The sequence below is a fragment of the Lissotriton vulgaris genome, chromosome 6 (assembly GCF_964263255.1).
Source record: "Lissotriton vulgaris chromosome 6, aLisVul1.2, whole genome shotgun sequence".
Lineage (NCBI taxonomy): Eukaryota > Metazoa > Chordata > Amphibia > Caudata > Salamandridae > Lissotriton > Lissotriton vulgaris.
Window position 1 is genome coordinate 704852195 of NC_141694.1, and position 13734 is coordinate 704865928.

General features: G+C 43.3%; 1 protein-coding gene across 1 annotated transcript in view; it reads left to right on the forward strand.

Annotated features, from left to right (window-relative positions):
• The window catches only part of SEC63 (SEC63 protein translocation regulator), a 611233-nt gene that overhangs the window by 244632 nt on the left and 352867 nt on the right, over positions 1-13734 (forward strand). The window contains exons 6-8 of the mRNA XM_086926685.1: positions 4251-4309; positions 4654-4704; positions 10916-11024. Of these exons, the coding sequence (XP_086782811.1) occupies positions 4251-4309; positions 4654-4704; positions 10916-11024 (219 nt within the window). The remainder of the gene's footprint in view (positions 1-4250; positions 4310-4653; positions 4705-10915; positions 11025-13734) is intronic.

Here is a 13734-nt window from a genome sequence, read left to right on the forward strand (position 1 = left end):
GACTACACTAAACTGGGTATTGTCAAACACATTATTATAAAAATTAATTAAAAGTACGTCTCTAACATGATTTTGTTTTAACCACAAAACCTGAGAATGACATCCAATGTTAATGTGCTTCTTTACAATTAAGTCGATACAAGTTGATATTAAAATAACGAGCCCCCCCTTGGCTCTGCCCGGTCCTGATCTTGATGCTGGTAATTCATAAGAAGTAAAACCATTCAAATTAATTGACCCTGTACACCAGGTCTCTTGTAGACATATAATCTTATTGGAGTCAAGAAACTCTGACCATCCTAGCATTTCCTGCTTATTAGATATTCCAGCGATATTCCAGGAGGCTATTGTGACCCCTTTTTCCTGTTTAAGTCCACCGTTTCCTGCAGGTATACCAGGACGACAATCCATATACAGTGGCTGTTCAGTGCTTACCAAGCCTAACTCAAATGCAATCTCATTATCCAACGGGCAGGTTTGTTCCAAAATGACGGGCTCTATTTCCTGGCTACTTCTAGAGCTCTTCCCATCCCCACTTACAGTATTCTTATTATTCAAATTTTTATCCAGTCAGTCAATTTCATCTAAATTGCTAAACGGTTGATACCTGTTAGAGACTGGCAAGTTAAACCTATTGTCCTGTTGCGGGCAAGTACTGCTCTTAGTTCTATCCAGTTCTTGTGTTATCCCACCTAGGCGAATTTGTCTATGGTGTTTATAGAAAAACGCCAGGGGTAATAATGAAGTGCCATGCCCCTTTGATTGTCCCAGGTTTAACCTGTTCAGAGTTATTCCTGCATAATGTCTATTCTTAAAATTAATGATTATGCAATCTCCCTTTATGGTTTTTCTCGATGGGCCTATCCATTTGACTCTTCATGTACTAAGGATCTAGTCTGCAAATGTCGTTGGGAAGTCACAGTAACGACTTAGCCAACTAATACTTTTATTTTTAAGTGAGTCATGAGACTCTTATTGTTGCTCTCCAAGGGGGGGTACATTAGTATTAACTATTACGTATGGGCCAGTCAGGGGCAGGTTAACTGAGCGATACCGCCCCATCTCTAAGCTCCCTTCTCCCGTTCTAGAGTTAGCCTCTAATAAATCATTGTCATTATTGCAATTACCAGGACTCTGGGTTTGCATTCCCCCTGCTGGTCTAGGTACAATTGGGGGTGCCATATTTCCCATAATGCCCTCAGTTGTATCTTCTTGTAGTATGTTCGTCGCTATAGCCACACATTTTCCATTTAGGGCTATTACGGCTTTATCTAGTTTCTCATTTTGGGTGGTCAAATCCCCCTTTAGCCTAGTTATTTCCTCATTGATTAAATCTAGCTTAGGATATAGGGGTTTGAGACCTGCTTCTATCCTCCCTGTAATTACATCAGTAATCTGGATTACAAGTAAGTCATTAGGGTTCCCTAAATGAGTTGTTTCTGTGACTGGTACAATTGTGTTCACTTTCCTGCACTTTCTTATTACCCTTGGTTACTCTGTGTTTTCTTACATTCCCTTCTTGCCCTGGGTGGAGGCAAATCTGTATTAATTATTTGTTTCTGGGCTGTATGGAGTTCTGGGCTCTTATGTACTTCAACCCCCTTAGTGATTTCTGGTAAAAAAAAATTGGGCGAGGTAGCATCATCCCCCGTTTCATTGGGGGTTCCCGGATTATCCGGGGTTGCAGGCAAACCACTAGTACCCAGGGAGATTCGTCTCTCCGCCCTTCCTATTTCCTCGTTGATGGCACTAACTGCCTTTACCATACGATTCTATACTAGACCCCCCATTTGTCACGTTCTTCCGACCTGTCATGATTATTAGACACGGTACAAATAGGACAATCCCAGACGAGATTCAAAGTTGACAAAAACAATTACATAGACCCTCTTATAGCTAAAGTATTAAAATCCTGCACAATATCACAAAGCCGTGAATTGATCCTATATTAGGGCAAGTACATAAATACTGCACAGACTAAATTAATAAAATAATTTATTCACTAATAATTTAAACAGACTCAGTATGTCTATAACCAAGTCCTTACTATAGGGTAGCAGATAAAAAGAATAGAACTAAAAGCTGTGGCCCAGCCCTGCCTTGGGACTGCCTCGAACGGCCACAGACGGCCTGCCCTTTGCCCGGGCTTAGCCCGCGCGCGATCCCGCGATGCAATGGCTTCCCTCGGTTTTAAAGCGCCTCTGGGCGCGTGATTGGCGGTGGCAACTTCTGCCTGCAAGGTGTCCTGGGAATGAAGTCCCCCTCCACACAGTGGCCGCGGAAGATTGATGGCTGCGGCGGCGGGAGGGAGAACTGTCGACCAGCAGTAGCGTAGAAACAGAGGTGAGTAACAGGAGTCCCCCGCTACTGCCCAAAAAGTGTTCGCAAAGCCCCCGCTTTGCCGGGGCTTCCCTCGGTTTTAAAGCGCCTCCGGGCGCGTGATTGGCGGTGGCAACTTCCGCCTGCAAGGTGTCCTGGGGAATGAAGTCCCCCTCCACACAGCGGCCGCGGAAGATTGATGGCTGCGGCGGCGGGAGGGAGAACTGTCGACCAGCGGGTAGCGTAGGAGCAGAGGTGAGTAACAAGAGTCCCCCGCTACTGCCCAAAAAGTGTTCGCTAAGTAATCAAAGGATTTTATGTAGGGACAAAGAGAATACCTCTACTCTAGGTAAGTTCCTCCTCACCTGGTACCTCAGGCTGATGGAACAGCTAACGTGACAAACTTTTGAACCAATCCACAAATCCAGCCTAAATCACCTCATACTTGAAGATGTTTTTTCAAATATTACAAGCAAAGGCTATCCAAAAGCCATACCTTCAAATAAACCCATGTTCTTTAAACAACCAAAGACCAAGTTAGTAAGAACACTCCACACTCTATATGAATATAATTTGTTGCTATGAAAAGCAGATCAGTGCGCCCGCGCGATTAATAACTCTTCATGAGACAACTGCAGTGCGGACCTCACCCTGCCATGCGCAGGCATTGCATACTATCCCTTACTGACCATATAATGCATAAGGATATACCCTGACACTATCATAAGCCATATATGTCACCGCCCGTGCAGCTCACATATGTGTCGAAAGGCACAGCAATCTCAACGGGGGACAGCATAGCAGACTGATGCATAAGGTAGAGGGGTACCACTCTATTACCAGGCTTAAATGTTCTACTTCTATATGTGTTAATCTGTTTTAATATCACCAGTAAGCCAGCTACAGTTGTGGCAGGGGATCACACTACAATGCATTAGATAGTCCTGACATAACTAAGCAGTGTTTGATTCGCGGTAAAGAGATGTAGTCATGACTATAACGTAAATGTAACCTCTGCTTGATGGAAACTGTAGCTATGGAAATTTGGCCATTTCTAATTCTTCTGTAACGTGTTGTAAAGATCTGATCTGCTTTTCATTGTTTTTTCTATCAATTGCTATAAACAGCAGGGGTATGTCTATGTCCAAAGTGCCTGACAAGACGGATTGTGCAAACTATGCAGTTCTGCTACTCATGAGTAAGGAAATATTAGAAGAAAAAGCCAATGACACATACATAATTGAAGTGAGAAGTGGGGTATGAAATTTGCTGTGCAAAAACAAGGAGAGAGTAAGGGATTTCCACAGCGTCGAGGGGAGTACTCCTGGTCCCCTTGAAGTAAACAAACTAAAAGGAGTACCACCACAGGACCTGTCAAGGTCTCAACAAAATGTGGGGAGAGAGAGTGTACAAAAGAAAAATTTTCTTTTGTTAGAAGAAGAATATGTATGACATTTGCTGGCATTATGTGGTGAGATTGTTTGATTATCAAGGTTGATGTTATAATTGAAATCAGTGGGTGAAGTCAAAAGAACAAATCTGACCTCACACAACCATCAAGACTGGCAACTGGAAACCAGGTTAGAAAACAATATTTGCAGAGCGGTGTCCATCAGATCAGCACACAGTGACTTAGGATTGAGTGTCTTACGGGAAATAACCATAGGTCTGATAGTCAATGGACTGAAATTTAAAGCCAGCCAAACCTTGAGTAGCATGTGGTTTGCTTATGAGATGTTTAATTGTTTGCTGTTTTGAGTTGGGTAACGGCAAGCTGAATCCTCAGCAGACATGAGAGAATAATTCAACTTTTCAGACCATCACATCGTTTTATTTCAGCTATATACTAGCCACAGTCTTTTGTGAGAATGTGAATTTTAGTTACCGTCTTGTATGTCTGACTTAATTTTTATTTATTTTATCCTTTGCAGCTATAAACTTTGGTATTGCCTTGCCTGCTTGGATTGTTGACCAAAAGAATTCTATGTTGGTAGGTCTGTAGTTGAAGCATGAAATGTTTTTTGTTTAATTTATGACGTATACCTTTAGAACATGTCTCTTACATCTCTTGATATATTATGTTTCTGGGACAAGGTCGGTGCTCCCCCTTAAAACTGTCTACTCTGCACTATAGGTTAATAAGCAAATTAAATTCCCTCGTTTTTCTCGAATTATCACTCTTCACTGGTTCTCACTGCTAGGTGCTATGATATTATAGACATTGTTTTGTTTACACTGTTTTCATTATGATTTTGAATGCCACCTTTGCCATTAATGAGGTCACACTCTTTATCGTAATTACACTGATATTACATACTTTTCTTTTAACAATAGGTGCTCCTTGTATATGGATTAGCCTTCATGGTCATTCTTCCAGTTGTTGTGGTAAGTAGAAAATAGCCTAACTTAATTTTACCTGAATCATTTTTAGTGCAATGAAATGCTAAATGCTTTCACATTAGTATTGCTGCTACACCATCTGTGAAGATGTTGAGTGGCTAATGGAGTATCTCTGGAGAGATAGATGTGCAATGCAGCACTTCACGTACAGTACATAAAGTATTTTCAACAGTAAGCACCCGTTTGTACTCCTGGAAGGTTGTGAATGGAGTACTTGAAAAATCAATCTATTCTTTGGCCTGTGGATTGGTATATAGTCTGTTGATCCAGTTGATCATGATACACATGCGTGATGCTACAACCCAGAGAAACCTCCCTTTGATTGAATGCTTTCTCAACATTGAACTGTATTGAACCATGAGGCTGATTCTGAACCTTGGCCCAAAGTAACCGTCTGCAGTGTTTGTGAGGGTGGCGGTAGTGCATCCTAATACAAACATGTGTCCCCAAAGATCTTATGGGCAGGATGAACTTGTTCATGGACAGTTGGTTAAATTTTTGTATCAACATTAATTTAATATATCTGCCTATTACTCGTTGGAAGTAGTGAGATTTTGTTCTTGCTTATATTTTTTTATAACTATTTTTCTTGATGACAGGTTTTACACTGAGCACACACTTTACAAACATTAGTGACCAAGGGTGCACCATTTCTGTTAACATTTCTCATAGATCACAGAGCCTGTTCATACCATGGCAGTAATCCATTCACAAGTTTTTCACTTATTCTTTTCCGGGCCTTGCCCCTTTCTCTGCTGCGGGGGCTCGCGTGTACCTCCCCTGTAATTGTTCCACTTTTCCCAAATCTGTGACCACTTGTTGGGACAACCTCTAGATTCATATACTGTCCTCTGTCAACATGCACCAATCCATATCTCTCTCCCATGCTGTTAAGGACGGTGGCTCCTGTGCATCCCTCAGTCTAGCAACATTCAGTTTTGCAAGTATCATACTCAGTCACCGATAGTCTCTCTTTGGTGTTTAGGTCGGTAGGGCCCCATATATTCAGGAGGCACATCTTTATACTGTAATCTATCTCACACCCCATCACTTTTGCCATACACTTTGTAACCTCAGACCGGTACATCTGTATATATGTACACTCCCATAGTATATGCACGAAGGTACCCTCCTGCCGACATCTTCTCATGCAACTTGGTTCCATTCTATAGCCCATCTTTACCATTGCAGGGCCCGCAAGATAGATCCTGTGGAGCACTTTCAATTGTACCAGTCTCAGCCTTGAAGAGATAGCTACCTTGGGGCTACCTTGGGGGAAGCCAGCGCCTCGAGCCATTCCTCATCCTCTAGCCCCGCCACATCATGCTTCCACCTAGATTGAAGTCGGAGGAGGGGATCAGACAGGTTATTAATTAGTTTCTTGTAAGTCAAAGTAATGCATTTCTCTGGCATGTACTCGTCTAGGATTCTGTTTTCTAACGGGGGAGGATTCTGGTGGCGTCTCTCCCTTTGCTATAGCCGCCTGTAGTGCGTTTGATCTGCATATATCTGAAACTGTGTTGGCGAGTTCGTACTCCGCTTGCAATTGGGTAAAGGTGACTACCTCTCCCGCCTTCCACAGATCTCCAACCTTAGAAATGCCGATCAAGTTCCATTGGTCAAAGCCCTTAGTGTGTCTGAGATTGCCATGGACCTGCTCGTCCTAGTGAGGTGAGCGTGTTTTATTTTACCCTCCCAAGCCATGTTCTTAATAGACACCTGCCACATCTGCCCCGCATGCATTGTGGGGCCCGTCTGGTTAAATTTAGTGGGGTTGGTGTATAATGTCCTTGTAAAATCCCCCCCTTGGGAGCAGCCACCTGTCCATTTGATATCCTGGGTCCCCTGAGGGCCTATAAATGCACTGAATAATTGCAGTGAGCTGCACAGCCCAATAGTATCTTTGGATATCAGGGAGTGCAATTCACCCATCATACCACCCTCATGTGAGTTTCTGAAAGGATAGCTCTTTGGGCACCCTCTATGGATTTAAAATCTGCCCCAACTGGGTGAGGAGAGTTTTGCAATACATATATATAGCGTGGTATGGCCATAATTTTGAATGATGCTGCATGTACCAACAGGGACAGAGGGAGAGATTTCCAATGTCTGACATCCAAGCTTATTCGTTGTATCAGGGGCAAGAGATTTGGTTCATAAAAATGGGATGGATCTTTAGAGACATAGATCTCCAGATACTTAAATCCTAAGTTGGCTTCACTAATATTGATACCCAGGGGCAGTGCAGGTGTTTTACCACACAGAACATAGATAACCGATTTGGACCAATTTATACTATAGCCAGAGGACTTCCCAAATGTTATAAAAATTTGCATTGCCCTATTCAGGGAAGCACCGGGCGAAGCCAAATAACAACAGTATATCGTCCGCTTATAACGATATACGATCTTGCCCCCCCCCGGCCTCTAATGATAGGGTCTTTTCTTATCCACATTGCTAACAGCTCCAACATCAGGGTAAAGAGCAATGGGGAAAGGGGGCATCCCTGTCTGGTTCCTCTCCTGAGTGCAAACACTGGGGACCTTCGGTTGTTGAGCACTACTTGTGCCAGTGGGTTTTTATACAATATCTGAACCCAGCTCAAAAAACCTGGTTCAAACCCGAATTTCCTTAACACTGAAAACGTGTAGGGCCATTCAGTTGTGGCGAACGCCATGGCGGCATCTAGGGATACCACCACTGCGTCTTCTTGTATTGTGTGCACACGATCCATCACTCTGTGAAGTCGCCATAAGTTGAGAGAAGTATTCCTGGTTGGCATAAAGCCAGACTGGTCCCTGTGCACCAATTTGGTTATAACTTGTAATAAGCAGAAGGCCAGTATTTACGCAAGGATTTTGACTTTTGCATTAGGTAGGGATATCTGTCTATATGAGGTGCATTTGTTCTTGGGTTTTACGTTTTTGTGAATAAATACTATGGTTGCTAACCTCTGATCTACTGGAAGTGTTTCCACCTCTCGGCTCTCCTGAAACATTGCTGTCCGATAAGGCGCAAGTTTGCCTGGTTGAGTTTGTACAATTCGAAAGGCAAGCCATAAGGGCCCATTGCTTTGCCAGCCCTCAAATCTTCTATAGCTTTTTCATCCTCAGGAGTTTCTAAATCCAGATCTAGTCCGTCCCTGTCTTCATCAGAGAGCAAGGGTAGGGAGATGTCTTTCAGTAATGCATTCACGTCTTCTCCCGTATAAGTCGTTTGGGATTTATAGATCCGGCCAAAGTAGTCGCCAAATGCGTTTGCAATCTCTTGCGGCTCAGTGTGTATAATTTCAAATTATCAAAAATATTAAATTCATCCATAAATTCTACCACAACTCTGTTGGCTTGCTCTCTGCGGTCCAGCCAGGCTAATAGCTCCCCGACCTTGTCCCCAATCATGTAGATTCTACTGAGTGTTACCCTGTATTGTGCTTTGGCAGCATCCATGACTCTGGTCACATATTCTTTGCTTTTTATTTCAGGGTATGCCTAACCTTGTCTGTGTTAGTTACTCGTAATTTACTTTCCAATTCCAGTATCTGTTTCAAACCTTACTAGTGCTGCCTGTTTTTCTTTCTTGGTGCCTGTGATCAGGGAGACCGCATACCCTCGAATTATGGCTTTAAAGGCTTTCCATGGGGGTCTGTGCGGAATCAACTGAGTCTTCATTCTCACTGAAGTAAAGTTTATTTTCTCACAATTTTTTTCTTTATCAGGGGTATCCTGAGATATCAAGGATTTATTGGAGCCATTCTGATCCGTGGCTCCTCGACTTCTATCAGGGCCCAGATAGGCGAATGATCTGATATTCCTCTAGCTAGGTATCTCCCTTCACTGATCTGCTGGTGTTATGATATCTATTCTAGATATGCTGTGGTGGGCACCTGAGTAAAATGTGTATTGCTGCTGTACAGGATGGCGCGCCCTCCATGTATCGATGAGTCCCATTGCTTCCAGGAAATTTAGGATTTGTGTATGGGCATGTGGCAAGTCTCTCGGGGCCAGAGATCAAATATATCCGACACAATTGAAATGTCCATGTGCGATCAATAGCAATCTGGAAGGTTTTCCGCATCGTTATGCCCACTCCTCTAGAACCAGTACCGAACGCTGAGTGTGCCACCAGCCGAAAGCCCCATCTGGTCGGAGCCTTGCAGGCATTCCCCAACAAGTGTGTCTCCTGGAGTAAAATCACATCGGGTGACTGTCGCTTTACATATTGTGTTTATGCTTTTTTAATGTTCAAATCTCAACCATGTTCTAAGGCTGAGATGTGGGGGAGCCATTCAGAATTGCCACGAACAGCCTCAATCAATACAAGAGCTATCATTGAGTAAAATGCTTCATACAATTTCCATGGGGAAGCAACTGCATCAGGCAATTCGCCATTTTGCAGCCAGAGTAACACTTATTGACGTTTAGGAAGAATAAGGAATACCTCCCATATCGAATGCGTCTGCGTCAGTTCTGGCAGACCTGCTTTCATAATGTATTGTTTCATTAGCTCATCTTGCTCTGATTGAATGCTCATTTTTAGGATGAAATGGTAACCCTTAAAATGGCTATTTTGGAGCAGAGATTGAGTTTGATAATGTTCATTCTTCTGTCACTGAATTGCAAAAATGCAACGGCTGCTCTCACCTCTCTAATGATGCTGCTGCATTATTGTTGATTGCAGAGCTGTCTCTGCATTTAAAAAGAACGTGCATTTGCTATTTGACTAAAGCTGTATTTGATAATATATTACTTGTTAAATGGACTTGCTTAATGTCAAGACTATGATCTAATTCTGAATGGCAATTGTGTAATGAGTAATTACAGCCTTCCGAGTGTCTAGAGCAGCTGTACCTTTAACATTATAGAAAACTGTAATAATTTGCAGCAAATATGACAAACAAGCTTGATGTAGTAGCAGAGAATTCTGGAATGTTTAGGTAGGTCTAAATATGCACCCTAGAATATGTTTTATTTCTGGGGCCTTATTTATAAACCTCTACAGTTCGACAGAACCGTACTTTGAATGTAAGAAAAATTTGAGAGAGACCCCTTGACACACCAGGAGAATAGGGTACTTGTAAACAGTGAAATCAGAAAATTCCCTTGGCGAAATTACTGAGAAATTGAGCCCAAATGTTAGTATTGGACACTACTACTAATCAATCATAAACAGAACATTTTTATATATAAAATATTTGAAATGTATTTGTATGTTAAAAACAAAGCAAGTAACACATTTAAAAACAAATTCCATAAACAACTTATACAATATCATCACAGTCACAGTTCATCTAAAATTCCTCTACAATTCGTAAGTTCTCATGCTACACCTATTATTGCAAGCACAAAGTGTCAACTGAATTAAAACAATAACATGAAAAAGTTTTATAATTAAAAAGGGGGGGAGAAACAAACATAGACAGTACAATTTGTCATGAAAGTTTGCACATCAAGACCATAATTCAGAACTCAATCCTAGACTCGCTTGATTTGTGTTGTTCACAGGATGAGCTTGATTACTCGATTATACAGTTTGTGGGCCCCAGATCTAAATATGCTGCTGTACATTTTATATTCCAGTTCATAAGGAGTGAGATGGAATTAGAGTTAGTGATATTATGATGGTAGGCACCCATACCAGCAATACGGGCGCTGAAAAAGAAAGGAGAGAGCGCTGATGGCGTTTCTGCTAAAATAGTGTTTTTTCTCCAGAACTTTTAAAGCAACTTTGAATCATGCTTAGGAAAACTTCAGGTCTAAACAGAATGCTGCATTAAGATTCGAACAATAGATCTTCAATTAGCTGAATGTTTTCTGGTATGGTTGTCATCCATTTGAAGACAATAACAGCATATGTACATGTGCAATTATGTGATAGCTTGGGTGATCTTGAAGTTACTGTTAGCTTAATTGCATCATGTTCATTTCCCTTCTTGCATTATTTCTTCTCATCCAAAGGGTCACACCATCTTGTAATCGAGTATCTCCTCTCGCACAGCGATCATTTTTATATTTCAATAAAAGTTTTGCTGGTCTTTCCCTCTGATGTTAGATTGCATATGAAAAGTACAGACTATTGATGATTAAATAAAGGATTTCTACCAACAGGGACATTGTTGAAGCAGTTCATCCTCACTGTTTATTTATTTTTAGTGAAAAGTGGTTAGTGAATTACACTAATTTATAGTCTACTTTTTCAGGGATCCTGGTGGTACCGATCTATTCGCTACAGTGGAGATCAAATTCTCATCCGCACAACACAAATATATACATACTTTGTGTACAAGACACGAAACATGGACATGAAGCGTAAGTATTTGAAATGGTTAATATGTGACTTGCCTTCTCCAGAGTATTTATTCATTATATTTAGAAGCACATTTCAACAACATTCTATCCTTGCTAGGGTGATAGATTTCAGAATTCCTTGCTTAAGTCAGAGATGTTCCTGAAAAACGTCAATATTGTGTCCCTGCATTTTCCTTTTCCTACCTTATATGTACGCTCTCCCTTGGTGCTCTTCTAAAAAATTATTCACAAAGCTGTTAAAATTAGAGTCTTGTGTGCCTGAAATGAAAAATTGCACTTATATAGCGCGTAACTACCCGGAGGCCTCGCAGCGCTTTTGACTGATTGCTTGTGGCGGACTCCGGGTGGATCAACACGCTTTTGCGAACAAGTGCGTTTTTAAGGCCTTTCTGAGGGACATACGGTTATTGTTCTCTCGAAGGGAAAGGGGCAGAGAGTTCCAAAGCTAGGCCGCAGTATGGGAAAAGGAGCGACCGCCCCAGCGAGCTTTGTTGATTTTAGTAGTAGTTGCAAGCTGTAAAGAACTAGAGCGCAGGGCTCTGGACAGTGCATAAGGCGTAGCTATGGGGTGCAGAATTGCCGGGCTGGTGCGATGAAAAGATTTGTGCACAATGCACATGGCCTTGAACTGCACTCTGGCCGCTACTAGGAGCCAGTGAAGTTCTTTCAGAGCTTTTTGGCTGACTGCCAGCGGGGAATGTTATACAGTAGTTGGGCGGCACAGTTTTGCGTAACTTGGAGCCTATAGGTCACTGCTGCCGGGGCTCCTATGTATAGGGCATTCCCATAATCCAGGCGGGAGAGTATCAGGGCCTGGACCATGATCCTCCTGGCCTGGAATGGGAGCACTTTGCGAAGCATTTACATCAGCCCAATACATGTAGAGGCAGTTTTGGTGGCTTGGTCCGAAAAGTCAAGCGCTTTGTCCAGCCAGATTCCGAGGCTCTTTATCTGGGATTTGGGAAGGGGAGGCGGGCCAAGACATGGGGGCCAGATGGATGCTAGGGCAGACTGAGGAGGGTTGCCCAACAGCATAATGTCTGTTTTCTCCCCGTTAAGTTTAAGACAGGAAGATTGCATCCACCTGGCGACAGCCTCTAGACAGGGACCTAAGGTGGTGGACGATCCCTCAGAGTGGTCGAGAGAGACCACCAAATGGGTGTCGTCGGCGTAGGTAACAATGCGCACACCAAAGGGATTGACTATCCTTTCTAGAGGTTCCATATAGGCGTTAAAAAGAGTGGGGCTTAGGGAGGAGCCCTGGGGCACCCCACAGCTAAGTGGATGCTTGGGGGAGACTGTCTCGCCCTCAAACACCTGGAAGAATTGTTCATCCAGGAAGAAGGTTAGCCATTCCAGGGCCGTGCCCGACACGCCCAAGCCATTCAGTCGCTGTAATAATGTGGCATGGTTGACCGTGTCGAACGCGGCACTGAGGTCAAGTAATATTATGGCGGCCTTTCCTCCCCGGTCCAGCACAGCTCTAGCTTCTTCCGTCACCGCTAAAAGAGCAGTTTCAGTTCCGTGCTGAGGGCGGAACCCTGTCTGAGAGGCACGGAGCAGACTGTTTGACTCTAAATAGTCCACTAAGATGTTGTAAACGTGCCTCTCGAGCAGTTTACTCATCCATGGAAGTAAAGAGATAGGGCGATAGTTGGCCAAGTTGTTCTGGTCCAATGTGGGCTTTTTCAATAAAGCTTTAACCATCGCTCACTTCCATGGGGATGGGACGGATTTAGAAGTGATGGAAGCATTAAGGACATCCAGAATGACCGGACGAATGACGTCAATGACCTTAATGAGAGTCTGAGGGGGTGCTTGGTCGTTGGGAGATCCCGAGGTGATCTTAGGAATCAGCCTATCTAATGTAGTGGGGTCGAGGAGAGGAAATTTGTCGAGCAGACAGGGGGCGGGATAGTCGGAGGCTGTAGGGGTGGTAAGTTCTATGTCATCATTGCCAGTGGTAAATGAGGAATAGATAGCCTGAATTTTCTGGGAAAACAAAGTGGCAAGGTCGTTACAGTGGGTTTGTGCGCCGTCTAATGACGGACGCTCAGGGGAGGGAGAGATTAGGGATTTAACTATTTTGAAGATTTCCTTAGGGGCGTTAACGGCCAGATTAATTTTCGAATCATAAAAGTGGGATTGTGCAGCTTTTATTTCATTTTTGTAGAGCTTTATTGCGGCTCTGTACTCAGCCTTCCTATGTTATGAGCAGTCCTGCCTCCAAGCTCTCAAGTTTGCGGCAGGCTTGCTTCATTGTTCTAAGGGCGGGCGTGTACCACGGAGCGACTTTGGGTCTTGTTATTGATTTCAAGGGGTTCCTCAGGAGAACTTGATCAAGGGTGCTGGAGATCCAGTTATCAAAATTAGTCGTGGCGGTGTTAGGATTGGTCGCCCTCTGAGGTGGGTGTTTGGTGAGAGCCAGTTCCCAGTCAGGGAGCGAAAGCGAGGCCCATTTCCTTCCCCAATGCTTATTGAGATTTTGAGGGGTGGAGGGGGGACTTATGGACCATGTAAAGGGTATTAAAAAATGATCAGTCCAGGGTAGTGGAATAGGAGTCTCAACCGTTAGACTGTCTATGTTACTATAGATGTGGTCTAAGAGGTGTCCCTTGATGTGTGTCGCAAGAAAGCCCTTTTGGCATAGGTCAATAGCCTGAAGGTTGGAACGAAGACTATTGGCTGATATATCACGAGGGTCGTCCAG